The sequence below is a fragment of the Purpureocillium takamizusanense genome, chromosome 2, assembly GCF_022605165.1.
Source record: "Purpureocillium takamizusanense chromosome 2, complete sequence".
Taxonomy (NCBI): Eukaryota; Fungi; Ascomycota; class Sordariomycetes; order Hypocreales; family Ophiocordycipitaceae; genus Purpureocillium; species Purpureocillium takamizusanense.
Window position 1 is genome coordinate 4,350,204 of NC_063069.1, and position 18,177 is coordinate 4,368,380.

The window sequence follows — 18,177 nt, forward strand, 5'->3', positions numbered from 1 at the left end:
GCTACGTCTGACCAAGCGCATCGGTGGTCATGGCAACCAGAGTTCTTTATATTTCCAACCCATGCTTTCATACTTTGGAGCGTATAATGGAAGGCAACGTGCTTTTGCAGCCGGACGGGACGCCAACCGATGATTGCTACAAGAAGTACCAATTTTCACCGCCTCCTATCGAGACCGTTGAGGCGCGCTCTTACGTTGCGAGGTGTATGCAGTGTCATGAGGATTGGGATAACTATGAGGCGAGGCTTGCCTGCGCACAACCGGAGGAGTTCGAGTTACACGTCGAAAGCAAATTGCGAGAGTTGTTGATGGGAATTGAGAAGGATGGCGTTCGACCAGACCTTCGTGTCTTCTACGGCGAAGATGTGAGGAGCATCAGTCCTACTTGGTCAGTGGATGAAGCTGTCGATCTTCTGTGGCCCTTGCTCCCTAGAATGATCGAGGACACGCTGCAGTGGGCCAGCGGAATGAGGGCTGAATGTCCTGAAGCACGAGAAGGATAGGAGACTAGCTGTCAACAATAAGATCGACTGTCTACCACGTCTTGTAACGGTCTGTGTCTTGCTCACATCGACATATGCCATTGTAGCTTGTAGGTGAAGGATGTCGTGGTCTGCCAGCTTGCAAAGTCAAACACAGGAGTATCTAGATATAGAAAAGGACCTGTCTCTAACTAGAAGTCGACGCAGTCTTCCTCTCATATCATACTCCCGCCACAAGAACAGCACCCAAGCCATCGGCACTCTGCTTATATTTCCCCCAAACGGCGACGAGGATCAATTAAAGGGGAGCAATATCAAATATGGCGGCCGGCAGAGTTGATAATGAGTGTGGTGGGCAAATTTCGTGCGCGCTTCCAAGAAACTTGGCTTCGTTATCCATCAACGTCTCGGCGACAGTGCGTATTTGAGTGTACGACCCTCTAATGATGCCAGAGACTAATAAGTCGCAGAAGGATCTCCCACCGCTGAGCAATTGGCGACTTTCTTGGAGGAACTGGAGCAACGCGAAGCTGGCAAGGGACTCTTGAACATGTTCCGCGGTGATACAACCATGCTTGAGGTCCAGTTGTATAAAATACAAGAAGTACATACGCAATAAAACATCCTCGACTGCAACACCATGGGAGTCCATCTGGCTGCGCCTGTGCAGATCTGACCGTGTTACTTTGTCGGATATTGAGGATAATAGTCAGCAGACAAATCAACCCTTCGCGCAGTGTTGTGCCCTTACTGCTAAACCCTAGATCTGATGAGTGCGCCGGCAGACCGCCGACATATGGCCACGCTCCCGAGTTGCAGCATCTCGGTGGTCCTGCGCAGCTGCCAATCAAGGTATGCTTTCGGGTCGCAGACCACTCGCGCTCTAGGACTTCATCTGGCGCGGACGCCAACTCCCTTTGTCCTTCTGCCAACCTGGACGCGGGCGCGCTCCACCTCCCGTTTCCAGGCTGCCGTGGAAGCTCTGGTGCGTCTCGGAGTGGAGGCGGTGCCGGCGGGTCGGCGACAATTGACTCGTGATCTTGACCGTGCATTCCCTAGGTCGAGGCTCAGCTGAGAGTTGCGTGCTGAGATTCTTGCGCTGCGGCACGGTCTTTCCGGCGGAGTTGAAGCGTTCCGGATCCGGTCCGGATGCTTAGAGCCGGTTCGGCGTCTCACGGCCGCAGCTCCATCGCAAGGAAGCAAGGGATCGCTTTGGTCTAGCTTCCGTTTCTTTGACTGCAAATTTGATGTGTTGTCATCTTGGGCTCGGCGCCTCTTATTGCTCCTCGCGCCAGATCTGGCTTCGGGTGTTCGAGATTGAATCAACTCGGCTTCGATCAAAGGAACTTGATCTGCGACCCATCGCGCGAGGACGGCGTGGCAGGCCGCATCCTTCTTTGCGTCCACGTAATCGAATGTTGCTCTGATGAAAGTCGTGACCATTTCAACTCGTCGCCTCGTAGATTCGTACCGCTGCTGCGCCGCTACTAAGGTCTTATTGGCAACTTGAATCATTCGTATTCGCTTCTCCTTCGGAATACTCATGCGTTTGGGATCCTCCTGCGTTAATGAATAGATCCGTCTGGCCTCCGCTGCTGCCGCCTGCCTGGCCTCCCAGGCCTGGTCCCGTTCTCTCCCACGTTCTATTGACGACGGGGTGGTCCGGATAAACTCCTTGGTTTCATGAGGTTTTGGAACCTTGAGGTCCACTAACTCCTGCCAGCGTCTATCGTGGTCGGGCTCCAGCCGCTTGATAGAGTCTTTGTGTCGATCGAGCCACCAGTACTCGAAGCAAAGGTACTCAATCCATGTTGTCAATCCGTCTTGTTGTTCAGGGTCCTCCTTTAGCTGGAACGGTCGAGTGAACCCATGTCGCGCGAGTCGGCGCCTCACTGCGTTGACGTAGTCGGAGAAGTCGGCGCAGCCGCGCTCCCGTTGCCACCGGCGCTGCCACCTGCGCGCTCTTCGTTCTTCTAGCCATGCCGACTTGAGCCATGAAGAATCGGCTTCAAGCTGAGCTAACTCGCCAGTACTCTTGTCCTTTGCATAAAGGCGTTTCATCATCTCAACGAAGGCAGGGAAGCCGCCATCGTAGTCTTCGAGTCCTCGATTGTCGATCTGCCATTTCCTGAACGACTGCCACCTGTTTAATTGTCTCTGGAATACTAGCCAGGGCGTTTGATGGTCACGGGGGTAGCTCCAAAAAGGCCGCAGTATCTCGCGGTATTTGTTAAAGTCTCGAGAAACGTGCTCTAGAAGGCTGATCGGGTACAGTGGACGGCCGCCGTGGCCGACAAGATCGTTGTAAGCCTCGGTCTCGTTGTCTACCTGGTCACGCCGCTCGTCCTCTTTGGAATACGGCGGCGTTACACGTCCTGGCCGTCGTTTCTGAAATTGCGGCACGGTGTCGCTATAGGAAACTTGACGTAGACGTGCGTCAAGTTGGTCAAGATTAAGCGGGCGGGACTGAGTGGCGGGACTCTGGGACAAGATCTGTTCTTGGAGTCTGCGCACGTCAGTCAACACGTTGCTATGTGCAAACAGAGCCTAAAAACGTGGCATACTTTAATCTTTCTGCCAGTAGCTTCCGATCATGCGTTGAAAGCTTGTCCCAGCCGTCGATGGGCAGGTCAAAATCGCCATCGCGACGGCGGTGCTTTAGCATGAACTGGGCGAGCTGTGCGTCGGTCAAAGCGGCGATTTCGTGCACCGAAAGCGTCTCAGTAGTCGCTCCTGCGCCTGCCATTCTGACGTCAAGTCTTGGAAATGAACACCATGGGCTGGGGATTTGTAGATGATGGATGAGGCGTTGTTTGGGTTGCGAATGGATCAGAGTCAGGCGCATCTTGGTGGCGGGAGGGGCAGGGCCGGGCGCACTTTGTTCCACACACTCCAAGCGCAGGCGGCACGGTGCTTCAGCCACCAGACCCGCAGCGGCCCCTCGGGTATGTCCGTCCAGCCGCTCAGTTTGGGGTGGGTGCGGGGGATTGGGCTTGATTGGATGTGAGGTCACGGGAGAGTGGTTGATCAAGACTGGGAAATGATGATAAAAGGCTGGGAAAAGCTGCTACACTGCTACACTATCAATGCCACTCCCCATTTTTGCTTCTCTTTTGAACGACACACTGCATTATGGAGAACACAGACCTTATTGCTCGGGTGTACGCCGTCCCCCACGACCAGCGGCGGGCCTGGTACGCGCTGAAGGCGAGTTCACGCTACATTGCGCCTACGAACTATAAGGAGGAGGACTGCGTCGAATATGGTCGCCACAGTCGAGCCGCGACAGAACTACCAGAAGAGAACAGCGTTCCGGCGCACCTGAACAGGCCCCGCCTCGATATAAAATTCAGTGACATACCACGAACCAAGCACGGGATTGTTTTTGGATGTGATCCCAACAGCGATGTTGTCCTCCCCAATTTGAAAGGTCTCAGCAGGTACCACTTTAGCTTCACGTTCGACGACGCAAATCGACTCATCGTCAGAGACTGGGGCTCCCTAATGGGAACGGAGGTGACCTATGATGATCAAGGATACGGCACTCGAAGCGACTTCCGATGGATCGTCGGCGGCGATCCCAACGCGGAGGACAAGACGTGCATCACAATTACAGTCCACCAAACGGTAAGGTTTCAAATTATTGCCGTACCCCATCACGTGAGTTCGACAGAATACCTCCACAATGTCCAGCGGTTCCGCCAAGGCACGGCAAGCGCAGAAGATCTCTTCCGTGATCTCGACCTTCCACACCAGCCTGACACGGAACTTCCCACCGGCACCCATACGCCTAGCAGACGGGATATTCACCTGCGGAAACAGCTTGGCAGGGGATCATTTGGTACTGTGACGCATTTCTGGAACGTCAGCGATGGGAGCGAGTACGCTCTGAAGGAACCTACCGCGAAAGCGATACGACTGAAACAAAGCAACAAGATCGCATGGCGGGATGTGGAGAGGGGGTGGAAGCAGGAAGCAAACATTATGGCTGGTCTCTCCCATGTTTGTCTATCCGCTGCGTATTCCACATCGCAATGTTCTAACAAATCGCAGCCGAACATCGTACGACTCTTGTTCGCCGACTTCGATGTATATCCACGATTGTACCTGGAATACATCCCCGGAGGCACCTTGGAGAGTTACGGTGATTTCTCTATTGTCGAATGTGCCTCGGTTCTATCTCAATGTCTGTCGGCGTTGAAGTATCTGCACGCGAGAGACCCACCACTTGCGCACCGTGACATCCAGCCGGGCAACATTCTCGTTCAATTGCGGAGTCCAGACCTGATTGAAGTCAAATTCGGTGACTTTGGCTTGTCGAAGGATAACGGCGAGTTATTGACGATTTGTGGAAGCCACAAATATCTTGCGCCAGAGATATATAAAATCCAGGAGCGCGTCAATGCTGGTGGAAGAGAGAAGATGACTTACACCGTCGCCGTTGATGTCTGGTCCCTTGGTGTCGTTGTATATCAGATGATGAGCGCCCTGCCCCACTACAAATCTCACTACCAGTCAGATTGGTGCGAGAAAATCGCCAACAAGCTTGCAAGGGACCTTTCGAGACGACCGGATGAGCTGCAAGGATTCCTCCTCGATGCGATGGTGGTTCTATCGCCGGCAAAGCGACGCTCAGCCAGGGAGTGCTATGACCGATTGCTGCTCCTGTATGATGTGGCGGGCCCCCGTTGTACCACAACTCTCGGTAGTGGATCGGGGCAGCAGACCCTTGTTTGGTGCGATTCTCAATACACAACATCAGGATACGATGACTTCCACGCCGACGCCGACGAGCAAGCTACGATTCGACAGTGGCATTATCGCGCAAGTGGGGAAGGCAGCGAACCGGCCGACGCTCGAGGGTGTACAGGTTACTCTCCATCGGTAGAGCCCGGTAGGGCAGTATGGTCTGACGCACCGTCCCCGGCGTCTCATGCATCGAGGCCAAGGTCTAGCAGAAAGAGACCGACAGCGGAAGCCGGGTCGTCGTCATCATCGATCAGGCACGGAAAGCGAACCCATCGTCAACGCGCAGCTAGAGAACGCTCGAGTGATAAACAACCGGATGAAGGCAAGTTCAGCCTTGCTCAGGAACACGGTTGGGGCGCTTGTACCAGGTTCGCCCCACGAAGTCAGTCACAAGATGATGGTGGGCAAGGCCGAGCTCCGCGATCCCAGGAGCTCGTCGGCGAACAAGCCGAGCGAACCTTTCTCGATCCGGAGGAGGTTGAGGTAGCAACACTGTTGCAGAATCTGTCTGACGACCTTCGTTCAGGGGTTCATCATACCCCCCATATGCCTTCAACTGCTGAAGGCCACACAAGGCACGCTCTGCCAGCAACAGCGACTGTGCCCTCTACACAGCCCTTTGCAGAACCCAGCACCAAACATCTGAGTATTCGCGACCTCTTTTTTGATCGAGACGGCCTCGTCTACATGGTCATACGGCAGCGGGCAGTGTCAATGCGAACACAGGACTTCCGGCTCAACGTGACCCAGGTCTTTTCAGCAGCAAATCTCTCGGACACGCAGAGGTCGACGTTTATGAAGGGTCTAAAGAGACGCTGTGCTTTTGACACTGAAAGGAATCAGTCTTGGGTGCCATATCGTGATGGCGTCTTTGCCTGCCAAGCCGCGAACCTGGAAACTGAACTATTGCCTTTACTCTCGTTTGGCTCTCTCCTTGCCAATCTTTATATACCGGACCGGGCAGATAATTATCTTCTCCATAATGTCAAACCCACCTTGAGTTCAGCCCTGAGGGATTCATCAGCCTTTTCCGGTCTGAGATTCGGAAATGGAATTGTCGCGTACAAGCCATCTGAACGAATGATCAACGCAACACACCTCTTGATGTCGAGCGGCATATCAAAAGGGAAACTGAAGGCATTTTTTAGAGCGCGCCCCGACATCGTAAAGGATACATCTGCGTGCCATAAACGTTTTCAGGGGACCTACATCTCATACAAGGATGCTCGACACTTCTGCGACTATTTTGGCTTGAGTGTAGGCCCAATTGAACGTCTTATGGCTTCTGCGTTGCCGACCCTACTAGCAGAGATACCCTCCGAATCAACAGCATCGTACAATCCGGGAGTTGACGGCGTGGAAAATGGCTATTACGACCTTGGCAACGATGCTGGTGCAGCGGCCCTGCTTTGTGATCCCACTCATTGCGACCCGTCATTGAGAGACACCAGCCCCGAGTACCATTCTGTGCAAGCTCAACATGCTTCTTGCGGCCAGTACTCGCAGGGGGGCTCCAAGTTGGCAGAATTGTCCTACGAGCCGACAATTACTCGGCGCAAACGAACGCATCATTTGCCAGCATCAGAGTCAAACTCCTCACCGCCCCCAGATCCCAATACTAGTGACCTTCGCTTCGATGCAGAGGGCGTCTATATGATTATAAGAGAAAAGAGAGTGTCCATGCGCGCATCGGACTTTCAACTCAACGTTGGCCAAATCTTGCTAGCAGCTGACCTGACCCCGGCGCAGAGGTCGGCTATAAAGGACCAGCTGAAGGATCGCACTAGGCTAACAATTCGGGGCCGCGCTCAGTTCTGGGTGCCATTTCGTGATGGCGTGTTTGCATGCCAGGCTACGAACCTTGATGATGAGCTAATGCCCCTGCTTTCCTACGCCCAGCTTCCTTTACCGAATCGACGGGATAATTATCTTCGTGTCCGCAAACGTTTCAAACAAACGAAGACTTTGGTCGACATTTTGGAGGAATCGCCCGACTTTTGGGGACTAAAAATTGGGGACCGTATTGTCGCGTATAAGCCATCTGAGCGTAAGATTAATGCGACACACCTCCTCACATCCTGTGGCCTACGAAGAGACCATCTTTCCCGATTCTTCAAAACAAATCCCGACACCCCAATGGATAAATCTGTGCATCAACCCTATCTGCAGGGAACCTATATCTCATATGAGGATGCTCGACGTCTCTGCACGTATTATGGCCTAAGTGCAGATCCGATCGAAAGTCTTATGTCTGCTGAGGTGCTGCGCTCACCAGACTTCGACCCGTATTCCCAGTTCACTGAGCGGAGTTACGCCGATGGCTCATACTTAGCGCCTCCCAATCATTCTTTTGAGCAGTTATTGGAGCAGGCAGACCCTACCTAATATTGGGTTCAGATTTGTCTGCATTGAGTCGGTGCCCTACCTAGTTCCTTGCCGAGTGCTAGTGGGATGAGGCTAAGGCCGATGAGATCTAACTCATCCGAGCTGAGTTGATCCGCCCTTCGACCGCGAACGAATTGGTGCCGCTTCTCTGGGTCAGCATCCCATTCTCAGTACTGTCGACTGGCGTGACGATGGCAAGACACGAGGCGCAGCGCTATATGCACGTCTATAGGAGCAGCAGCAGCAAGGTCGGCAATAATGGGAATATCAGTGGTATCAGTGTCTTGGCGCTCGTGCCGTTCGAGGTGATTGTCGTGTTTACGCACTATTGCGCGTGGTTCATGGTTTAGTTGTCAGATCTGCTATTCTCCTTCCAGGGCGAAATGCCCTCGTCCGTCGACGATGCCCTCTGCGGCGTCGTGCACCCAACCAACCTCGCCGACAAAAAGTTGCCGACGACCTGGTACAACGCTGCCACGCTATGCATGCGCGTCCGGCCCGTCCGCGACAGTGTACCTCAAGACGTTATGCGTGCTTCACCACCCTACCTCACCGCAGGGGCAGCGATGATAGCAGAGACGATGATAAGGGGGCGGTACAGTCAAGGCATATATAACTAGAGGCCGCCATCTAGCTACTCGAGCCGCACCTTGACGCAATAGTGCTATACCTTAACCCGTGCGAGTCGACCGGCTACCAGTAATGAGAACTCCACACTTAGCGAGACGCCGCCGCCCGGCGGCGCCTCCTCCCCTCCCCTCCCGGCCCTAGCCTCTACGCTCTTCGGTCTCCGCGGCGCCTCTATCACCGACATAGAGTCGTTCTCCTCCGCACCGCCTCCTTTATTCCCTCAACGTCCGTCACCGCCGGCACCATACCTACCACTCGTGCTTACAGCCGCTCCAGCGGCACTAACGAGATGTTCCAAATTCATCTCAAACTCTAACGGAGTCGGCTAGGTAAGTCCGGCGCCCCTCCGCTTTCACATCGTCATATCTACGACCCGCCGAAGCGGTTTTGATCCTCAAGATAGACCCGTCGTTAACATACCCGTTGCGACTAATGCAGAACTCAATCGGCAAATTTGCGCTTCGACCGCTCCGGAGGCCATCCTCGCCTTCACTCTGACTCTTCAATGCTGCTGCGGAAGGGGCACGGCCTGAATCCGCGCCGTATAGGCCCTCGTAAAACCCATTATGGAACCCGTCTCCATCGTCGAGGCGGCCAACAGGGGTCACCCAAAAGCAAACGGATGCGTATGACGCCAAACTAGTAGTTTTCCAAGCATTCTGCGAGTCTTTCGACCAGGCCGCAAAGTAATTCACGTCTGGAATTAAGCATAGCTTTGCGGAGTTATTCGCCACCAGCTTCCTCGACTTCTGGCGTCAGTCTCTCTCTATACTGCCGCCCATAACGGCGCCGACGTACAGCGGCGTCGCCCCCGGTCGCAGTTCTCTCCGAGGTCCCGGAGGCCACGCCACTCCCTCTGCTGCCGCCCCTGCGTCCGCACCACAACAAACAGCCGACCTACGTCTCTAGGGACGACCAGTCCCCTTTATCATTAACCATCTTCAGAACTTGTCAACACTACAACGAATGGAGTATCTTCACCTGTAAGTAAGAGTCATGCGTCTGCTCAAAAAAACTTCTAAACTGTCTAGTGAGTGTCGGTTTATAAGTTCCTCCGTCCGACTCCAGCGTAGAATTCAACCCTTAGGTCTGGAGAAAATTAGTCAAATGAGGTCGTGGCCTTAATAGACCGCACGATCGAGTTTTTGCGCGCGAGGTTACCTTCAATAGGGTGCGCGATGCATCTCGCGACACTTCAAATCCTAGGATTAGAAGTGACGCCGAGCAGGATGCACGGGTTTATCTGATAAGAGTTATAACGACCCTATCAGCATTCGCGCATAACGCCTTACAAAGGGCACTGTCTCTACCTAATAGAGCTACCTTGTCGACCTTAATGTTAATTCCACTGCCCATCCACGCGAATCAAATGCTTTGTAGGTTCTTGTCCATGCCCTTCGCCTCGCACGCTTCCCGCCGGCCCTATGTCCGAAGCGTGCGCGCCAGCCAGGTCGATCAACCCGCTCACCTGGACGGAACGGGCCCCTTTTTGCAGCCCGTATTCCAGACCGCACTCAGGTTTACGTGATGCCAAGGAGAATAGTGATAGCTTATTCTCATGCGAAGCGCTTGTTTTACTTTTGCTTTCAATTTATGTTCTCTAGTCGTCGAATTACTGCAGGAGCTGCCTGACGAGCCGCCTGACGAGCTTTCCGACGAGCCGTGCGACGAGCTGGGCAACGAGCCAATCCTATAGTGTTAGACTAGCTACGTTACGAGCTGCGTGACGATCCAATCCTGCGGTGCTAGGCTAGCTGCCTGACGAGCTGTCCGACGAGCTGTCCGACGAGCTGTCTGACGAGCTGCCTGACGAGCTGTCCGACGAGCCGCCTGACGAGCTGTCCGACGAGCCAATGCTGTAGTGCTGGACTAGCTACGTTACGAGCTGCGTGACGAGCCAATCATGTGGTGCTGCACTAGCTGCGTAACGAGCTGCGTGACGAACCTCCACCACGGCTTTTATGTTTCGCCTCTTCCATCGAGCTGTAGTGCCTGCTGAACCTTTACTCTATTGACAGAATGTCGCATGTTAAGCCTGCCTACAGTGGCTGCAGCTGCCTAGCAGGCAGCCGCGACTGCCTAAACTGGCATGGATTTCCTTTGCGTATAAGAGCTGCACGGTTCCCGCGCAGCTTCTCATGGAGCTCTTGCTCTCAAGATAATTCTCATCAATCAATACGATGCCAACTGTGATCCCTGTGGAGACAATTGTCTGACACAGAAGTTATAACTGGACCGCTGCTTCGGGGCGGCGTTCTCGTAAGATAGAGTCTTACACGGCTTGAGCTCCAGGACGAGCCAATACTGTCTATACTAAGCTTGAGGAACCAACGGCATAATTCCGTGTAGCAGGTGCTCACGAGAGTTAAGTGATCGGTAGCTACAGACACATAACTCAAGGCGTTGCTTTATTTTCCTCATTGTCTAGTTATATATCCCGCTAAATAACAATATAGGATAAGCTCATTGCACCGTTCGTCCCGCAGTTCGTATCGCAGCTGGTCCGGCACTACGGGATTGGCTCGTTGCACAGCTCGTAGGACAGCTCGTCAGGCAGCTCGTTAGGCAGCTCGTTCAGATGAGGTTTCCTTGGATCGGCGCAAAGAAGTGGAAAGTCGTGACCTGTAAGTCGACGCTCTCATCCGTGTGCTATGATTGATTTCGGCTGTAGGAGATATATCGCATCGTGGACATAAAAGTATAAGGGAGGGAACATTTGTCAAATACCTCGCGTAGAGATGCCGGGGTATTATTCGGGGTTTTCTTAAGGAGGGCCGAGTGGTTCGGGCAATCTACTATCGAGTAGATCTGCAACCGTATAATTAGGACGCAGCCTGCATACAGGAAGTAAAGTCGGCCGCGATGGAAATGCCAGTACGTTACACCTGCAACTGCGGAAGTTTCCGTGATCGAAGCCTCGAATGCGCCATTAATGGAACATGGAATCTCGTAATCTCCCGTCCCAATAACGACTGAAATGACCATATCTGAGCTCTGGGGATGAGCGTCATAGTGAGCGACCTCACGAGCTGTCTAACAAGCTGTCTGACGAGCTGATTGTAGTCAACTGTCTGACGATTTCCTAACGAGGCAATCTGACTTTATCAGCTGAATGACGAGCTGAATGACGAGCTGAATGACGAGCTGAGTGACGAGCTGAGTGACGAGCTGAATGACGAGCTGAGTGACGAGCTGAATGACGAGCTGAGTGACGAGCTGAATGACGAGCTGAGTGACGAGCTGAATGACGAGCTGAGTGACGAGCTGAACGACGAGCAATACTAGTGCGGTTTTAGAGAGTCGACATGAATCGTGGGTTTTTACGCAGCTGTTTCGAAACCGCACTCACTTATCTTGCTCGTTATTTAGCTCGTCATCCCCCTTTGGCTCAAGAGTACTTGGACTCGAACTAAGATTTTGAAGGTTGAAGCTTCCTGTTTTACCAATTATATATTGGGAAGCGGCGCAGTATCTATTCTTTGACTATCGCGGCTCCGCTTTGATTGCCTTTCTCTCTGACAATCCGTACAGCGGCGGATATTGCTAACGGAATGCGTGGTGCCATTGCCCTTCACACACTGGACTCTTCGTTCTCGCAGAACTCTAACTCTGCGGTGTCCGTGTTGCTTTCTCTGATGATCTTTCAGAAACTTAAAGTCCCCACCGCATTCTGAGCAGCGACCCCTGTCGTACCGTCGTGTCTTTCTGGCGGCTGCCTGCTCTATTCCATTGGGGAGGCAGTTGCTCGCAAAGTCTTCATCGGACTGAGAGATATGTTCGCCATCTCCTGTGGTACATGAAGGTTCTTCGTGCGAAGGGGGGCAAGTTGAATAATGGTGGTGCTGTACGAGGTGATGTGCCAGCCCTGTTGCTGAAACAACAGCGGGGCATTCCGGGCAAGCCTTGGTATCGTGAGCGATCTGTCTGTGGTCCTCCATTTCTTTAAGTTTGGGGAAGACATCTGTGCAGAACCCGCATCGTATCCAAGAATGCACTTGCTCAAGATGAAATAGCAAACCATCTTTAGTCTGCGACCCCCCGCATTCGGGGCAATTAGCAGTTGCTGGATGCTTCTGCTGTATATGGTTCCTGAGTTCTGCTTGAGAAAGAGGGCTTTCCTCGCAGAAGGGGCAGTTCTTTCTTCCGTGCTTATCGCGAAGATGGCTGTCGTACCTTTCATCCGTCAGCTCTTCCTCGCAATCCGGACACTTGGTGTATGTATGGCCACTTCTATGCTCTGCCATCTGATGGGCTGACTGGTGGACGTCGCAGTCTGCACATCTGGTCCATCCGTGCCGGGAGGCAAGATGCGAGCCAATGGATTCCCGTTGAAAACGCTTCGTACAGACTGGGCACGATTCCATGGCGTGATGTCTGTTCAAATGCCCCTCCTCGAATGCATCGAAGACACAATCTCGGCAGGGCAAGTATCCGTGTATGGCAGTAAGATGATCGGTCATCCACGCGTTGCCAATTGCTCTGTCGCAGGCAGGGCAGACAATCAAATTGTGATCATCGTAAAGATGCGGGAAAAAGAGTGCTTCCGATGAGTCGCATCTCTCGCAGGTTTCCACGCGGTGCGTGTCCCATAAGTGCCGCTCCAAGGAATCTTGTGATACTTTAGTATCACAAAGCTTGCAAAGTACCCAATGATGCCTCTTCCACAAATGCGCACGAAGGCTTTTGTATGTTTTCGTGTCGCTCGTGGTGCAACAGCCGACGCACTTCTTGCCACGATGAATCTCGCCTATGTGCGCCCATATCTTGTCAAGACCTAGTCTAGCTGGGCAGTCGTCGCACACAGGGCAGAGGTACGCGCCATCGAGGAATCCGTCGTTACGGATCGCATCGTATTTCTCTTTTGATCCGGATTCCCCAAGGATGTCGAAGGCAGCTTGGATCTCTTGAAATCGAGATTTGAAGCCAGGGTTTTTGTCTGGATGGTATTGGAGGGCTAGGCACAGTGTCAGCATAATAAAGATCGGCCACATCGAGACATAGGGGCGCTAACCGAGCTTCTTGTACTGCTTCTTCACGTCTGCGATGCCTGCACCCTCAGGTAGGCCCAGAGTCGCGTAAAGATCTTTATGCTTCGAAGACATAGCTCCATTGATAGGTGCATGGAAAAGCCGACTCCAACGAAGATGTGGGCGGAACCTTGATGAAGAGAATTGGTAGGGGAAGTAGGTTCAATAAATAAGCAATGCAGTTCCCTTGATGACACTGGTGCCTCGGGCCGCTGCACAAGCGGTATCGTGTTGGGCTCCATGATTGGCTGGCATCGAACGAGCCGTGTGACGAGCTGCATGTCGGGCTGCTTGCCAAGCCAACGACGGTACATAAGCCGAGATGATGACTCGTCATTTAACGAGCAACAAGACGAGCTGCATGAGTTGGCTTCACGCATAGCATACTGCCAGTCGGTGGCACAGGATGGAACCCCGCCCGACCGAAATTTTTAGCCATGGCGACGGACATGGCGCCGGCAAAAGCAAGACAAATGCCAAGTTGGTTGCCTCTCCATACGTTTGTTACGACTTTTGCTCATATAGAAAACGCCTCCACAGTACGCCGCGGTTCCCCCCCGAGGTCGTATAGTTCGCACGCATCAGCCGCTCAGACTCACCACTTCGTAGAAGAAGCACGAAATGTTAAGGGGTTAGCGTGTGTTATCCTACGCGCAGGAGGGTCGTCGCGAACAGGGAGGGTCGCCGGCAGACTAGCTTCGGCACGTGCTGGCCTGTACGTGCCACTGTACCTCAGCAGGGCTCAGGCCATGTACAAGAGGAGACTAACCGCTTTTGGAAAAGGTCACGTTACTTGGACTACTCCATCTGTTCGAGGAGTGCATGTGACTTACCGATAGGTATAGTGCGCTCCACAAATGGCCTGAGGCCTGCTGAGGTAAGTGCCACTGCAGGCCGCCACCATCACTCTCGCCTCTGCCAGAGCTCGGGGCGGCGTATGCCGTCCAGCTCGCGACCGGCTAAAGTTCGCCAATTTGGACTCAAGGGAGGCTGGGCGACTTCTGTGTACCTTGCAAAGCGGGGCTACTGGGTGCCCATAAGCGAGTACGTCGCCAAAGAACAAGTAGCGCTACGGGCATTTAGCCCAAACCGTTTTGTCGTGTCAACATCAAATCGTCAACATTAGAACCCCCGTTCAGCATCATCCTGCCGATCTCCTTGCCGCACACAAGGCATGAACAGGATCGAGGAGCTAGAGAGGCGGCTTCGTGAAGCGGAAGGACGTGCCGAGAGAGAGCAGCAACGCGCCGAGAAGGAGCAACAGCGCGCCGAGGAAGCCGAACGGGAGCGCCACAGGGAGCAGGATCGTGCCGAGAAGGAGCAGCGACGCGCCGAAGAAGCAGAACGGGAGCGTCAAAAAGAGCGATATCGTGCTGAGAAGGAGCAACGACGTGCCGAAGAAGCCGAGGTACAGACGCGACCGACCACATTCGACGAGTACATCGCTGCTTGTCATCATCATGTCTTTTGCCAGTTCACAGTGGAAAAAGACCCCAGGCTTACGTCAAAGGGTTCGGTCACGAGCCCTCGAGACAAGCTATTGCCGACTAGCCTAGAGCCGTGGCCTGACTTCTTGGAACTGCAAAGGGGCGTTTTCGATACTCTCTATGGGTACATGCCCCTTAACCACCGAGTCTTCGAGAGCCAAAACTTTCTGGCCGGTCTTGGAAGGCGGGTGGCGCAGCGGTCGATAGCCGATGAGAAGACGCTCGAGTACTTCATGCATAACAGTGTCGAAGACCCTGTCAGAGTCATCATGGATCAACTCAGACAAATTGACGACGTACGCGACGCATTCGACATGGGAAACGGCATCGTCTTCGAGAACCACCCCCATGCCATCAGCGACATTGCAGACGAGGTCATTTCCAGGGAAAATGCGTCAACGCCGCCGCAGACACCGGACCATCGGCGAAACCTTCATCAGCTGCGGCCCGACCAAATTTGCATATATCGATCGGGCAATGGATCATCGGCCGACCAGCGGACGATGATTTTTGTATCCGAGTATAAAGCGCCCCACAAGCTCACGGCTCCGCACCTTCGCGCCGGACTACGGCCGATGAATATCTACAAGGATGTCGTCAATCGGAAGACAATCCCGACGTCTGCAGATGCGGACGGCCGTTTTGAGTATCACGCCGAGAGACTGACGGCTTCAGCCCTCACCCAGACATATCATTACATGATCGAAGGCGGACTCGAATACGGGCTGCTGACAACCGGTGAGGCAACTGTCTTCCTGAAGGTCGACTGGGCAAATCCTGGGACGCTGTATTACCACCTTGCCGAGCCCGGGCCGGAGGTGCTGGCTCACCCAGAGCATGAGCAATCTAGCTCCGCGGTGGGACAGTATCTCGCATTTAGCTTGATGGCATTAGGTAGGCCAGGCCAGCGTGTCCAACACGGCCAGGATGAGCGCGATCGAGCGATGGGGGCCCTGTGCAGGTGGGCAGAGGATTTCGAAACGACACTGCGGTCGATTCCCGAGAACGAACGAGTGGCATCGGACAGCGCGTCCAGCTGGGCACCTACGACATATGAGGACTTTGACCGGTCGCCGGTTACAGACCGAGGAAGGAGACGCCGTCGAGGCAGAAGGGGTGGTGAACACAAGAAGATTGCGACAAGACGGGACCAGTCAGAGTCATCGGACGATGGGTCTGGACATCACCCTCCGGATACACCGAGCCCGTCCGAGCGACGCGAACGACAAAGACGAAGCGATGCAAATGTACCCCGACGAAGCGAACGGATCCTAGCACACCGGACGGGCCGGGGAACCAACGAGGAAGTGGAACGGCAGTACTGCACCCAAGCGTGCCTCCTTGGGCTGGTTCGGGGAGGTGCCCTCGATCCTCGCTGCCCCAATGCGGAATACCATGGAGGACGCCGAGCATGTGCGGGCACACCACATCCGATCAGCCATGATACATGGCTGAGGCTACTGAGTGACCAGCTGCAACATACGCTGGACGACGGGATTACAAAGCTAGGGAAGCACGGTGCTCGGGGAGTGCTTTTCAAGGTGACTCTGTTATTGTACGGCTACACGTTTGTGTGCAAGGGCACAGTGCAAGCCTTCATCCGAGATCTCGAACATGAAGCATCCGTCTACAAGCGTCTAGAGCGGGTTCAGGGCATCAACGTGCCCGTTTTTCTCGGGTCCGTTGACCTTCGACCGCTCAAGCGGACCTACTACTACGACCATCGGGTGTACATCGTGCACATGACGTGTCTTTCAATGGGGGGGGACACAGTTGACGAGGCCGTCGGCGCCTCAGGCAGCCCGAAAACAACTCTTGAGGCTAATGCGCTAGCATCCCTGCGGGCCATTCATAGGGAAGGCGTGGTGCATAGAGACGTACGAAGCGCCAACATGCTGGTCAACAGAGAGACGAACAGCGTGATGATGATCGATTTTGAGCGTGCTAAATTGGTTGAACAGCCAAGGCGCCCGCTTGCGCCTGTTGTGCCTAACAAGAGACGGCTGGACTGGGGCAATACTACTGGTTCAGAGAAGGACAAAGCACGCAAGCGGCAAGGCACGAGGATTCGCGGCTTCGCGGAGGATACTCTAATGGCGAGAACAGTATTCCTAGAGATGGGGGTTTGCTAGGAAAGGTATGCCACCATTCCCGGTGGGAGCAACAGCGTATTCCAGACTACAACTACTAGAGACCTCATCGTCCAGCACCAGACAGAATGGGCACCGGACCTCGGCGCCAGAACTGTTGAGACCAGCCGGAAATGGTACACCTACGTCGTCGCCAATTGCCCTCGCAGGCTCACCGGTCTGCAAGGCAACGAAGCCGACTACGACGAAGCCGTCAGAGGCGAGATTGGCTGCCAAACTGGCCTGTCGGCCGTCAGTATCCGCCTGAATCGTCATGATTCGAACGACCTCCCAAGTAAGACACTCCTCGTGTCTTTCCTCGCACCCACCAAGAGACCTGGCGGCTCTTCGGCTCCAGAAGACTCGCCCGATACATCGATAAACCCACCGTGCCTAACCAATACGACAAATGCTGGGGCTTTCACGCCCGACATAGTCGCGACCGCCGACCGTCTTGCAAACGATGCGGAAAGTCAGACCACCAAGACTTAAACTGCACCGCTCCTAAGCAGTGCGCGAATTGCCTAGGCCCATACCGCGGACTCCACGGCTGCCCTGCACAACCCATTCGGCCCCATGGCGTATATCGCCGGCTGACACAAGAAGAAAGGAGCCGCGTGCGAAAAATGGGAGAGCAACTATTCGCCCAGCGAGCACGATGGACTGAGCAAAACGAACAAGGTAACCGACCGGGCCCGCAATCGCCAATTGCGCCGACTTCTGTATCCGAGCAAGTTCAGCCTCAAGATCCAGGCTTGAACGCTCGTCACGAACAGGGAAACCGCGCCAAACGATAGCCGAGTCCGTCCCAGCAAAGTAACGGCTGGGAATCAGAACGCTGCGAACTCACTCCACAATGCGACAGTGTTCACTCCGCCCTCAGCCCGGCCGTGACCATGTCTCCGCCGTGCATCAGGGTGATGATGACCCCCCAGCCCGATAGCGACAACGAAACGCCCAGGTCGCCGTTGAAGAGAAAGCGCTTCAACCGCGCCGGCCCATCCACACCATCGCTATGACAAGACACTACAGCAGCCATACCGGAAGGAAGATCATTCGCGTCTTCCAAGCCAATGTAGGCAAGATCCCACCGGTTCACGACTGCGCTCTCGCCCTCGCCGACGCCGAACAGTACGACGCCGTCATACTACAACCCTGTACGAAAGCCAAAGAGGGGCGCTGCCTCACCAAGACGCATTCCGCCTACATTACGTTTTCTTCGGTCGTCAGCTAGACAAACAATAGCACCCGTCCGAGAATCATGACCTACGTCCGGCGCCGTCCCGGC

General features: G+C 54.2%; 6 protein-coding genes across 6 annotated transcripts; 3 read left to right on the forward strand and 3 right to left on the reverse strand.

Moving 5' to 3' along the window:
• Nucleotides 1-780: 780 nt before the first annotated feature.
• JDV02_003098 (uncharacterized protein) lies at nucleotides 781-1,134 on the reverse strand (the record flags this gene model as incomplete). The annotated part of the gene is made up of 1 exon (XM_047984191.1): nucleotides 781-1,134. One exon carries the CDS (start codon nucleotides 1,132-1,134, stop codon nucleotides 781-783), a length of 354 nt encoding a protein of 117 aa, XP_047840165.1.
• Nucleotides 1,135-1,758: 624 nt separating this feature from the next.
• Nucleotides 1,759-3,228, reverse strand: JDV02_003099 (uncharacterized protein; the record flags this gene model as incomplete). Its single annotated transcript, XM_047984192.1, has 3 exons — nucleotides 1,759-1,779; nucleotides 1,842-2,988; nucleotides 3,047-3,228. The coding sequence occupies 3 exons, from the start codon at nucleotides 3,226-3,228 to the stop codon at nucleotides 1,759-1,761; spliced, it is 1,350 nt and encodes a 449-aa protein (XP_047840166.1).
• A 386-nt stretch (nucleotides 3,229-3,614) lies between these two features.
• Nucleotides 3,615-5,370, forward strand: JDV02_003100 (Non-specific serine/threonine protein kinase; the record flags this gene model as incomplete). The annotated part of the gene is made up of 3 exons (XM_047984193.1): nucleotides 3,615-4,484; nucleotides 4,536-5,149; nucleotides 5,295-5,370. 3 exons carry the CDS (start codon nucleotides 3,615-3,617, stop codon nucleotides 5,368-5,370), a joined length of 1,560 nt encoding a protein of 519 aa, XP_047840167.1.
• A 5,876-nt stretch (nucleotides 5,371-11,246) lies between these two features.
• Nucleotides 11,247-11,531, forward strand: JDV02_003101 (uncharacterized protein; the record flags this gene model as incomplete). The annotated part of the gene is made up of 2 exons (XM_047984194.1): nucleotides 11,247-11,258; nucleotides 11,355-11,531. 2 exons carry the CDS (start codon nucleotides 11,247-11,249, stop codon nucleotides 11,529-11,531), a joined length of 189 nt encoding a protein of 62 aa, XP_047840168.1.
• A 436-nt stretch (nucleotides 11,532-11,967) lies between these two features.
• JDV02_003102 (uncharacterized protein) lies at nucleotides 11,968-12,426 on the reverse strand (the record flags this gene model as incomplete). The annotated part of the gene is made up of 1 exon (XM_047984195.1): nucleotides 11,968-12,426. The coding sequence occupies one exon, from the start codon at nucleotides 12,424-12,426 to the stop codon at nucleotides 11,968-11,970; it is 459 nt and encodes a 152-aa protein (XP_047840169.1).
• Nucleotides 12,427-14,447: 2,021 nt separating this feature from the next.
• JDV02_003103 (uncharacterized protein) lies at nucleotides 14,448-16,892 on the forward strand (the record flags this gene model as incomplete). The annotated part of the gene is made up of 1 exon (XM_047984196.1): nucleotides 14,448-16,892. One exon carries the CDS (start codon nucleotides 14,448-14,450, stop codon nucleotides 16,890-16,892), a length of 2,445 nt encoding a protein of 814 aa, XP_047840170.1.
• Nucleotides 16,893-18,177: the final 1,285 nt, after the last annotated feature.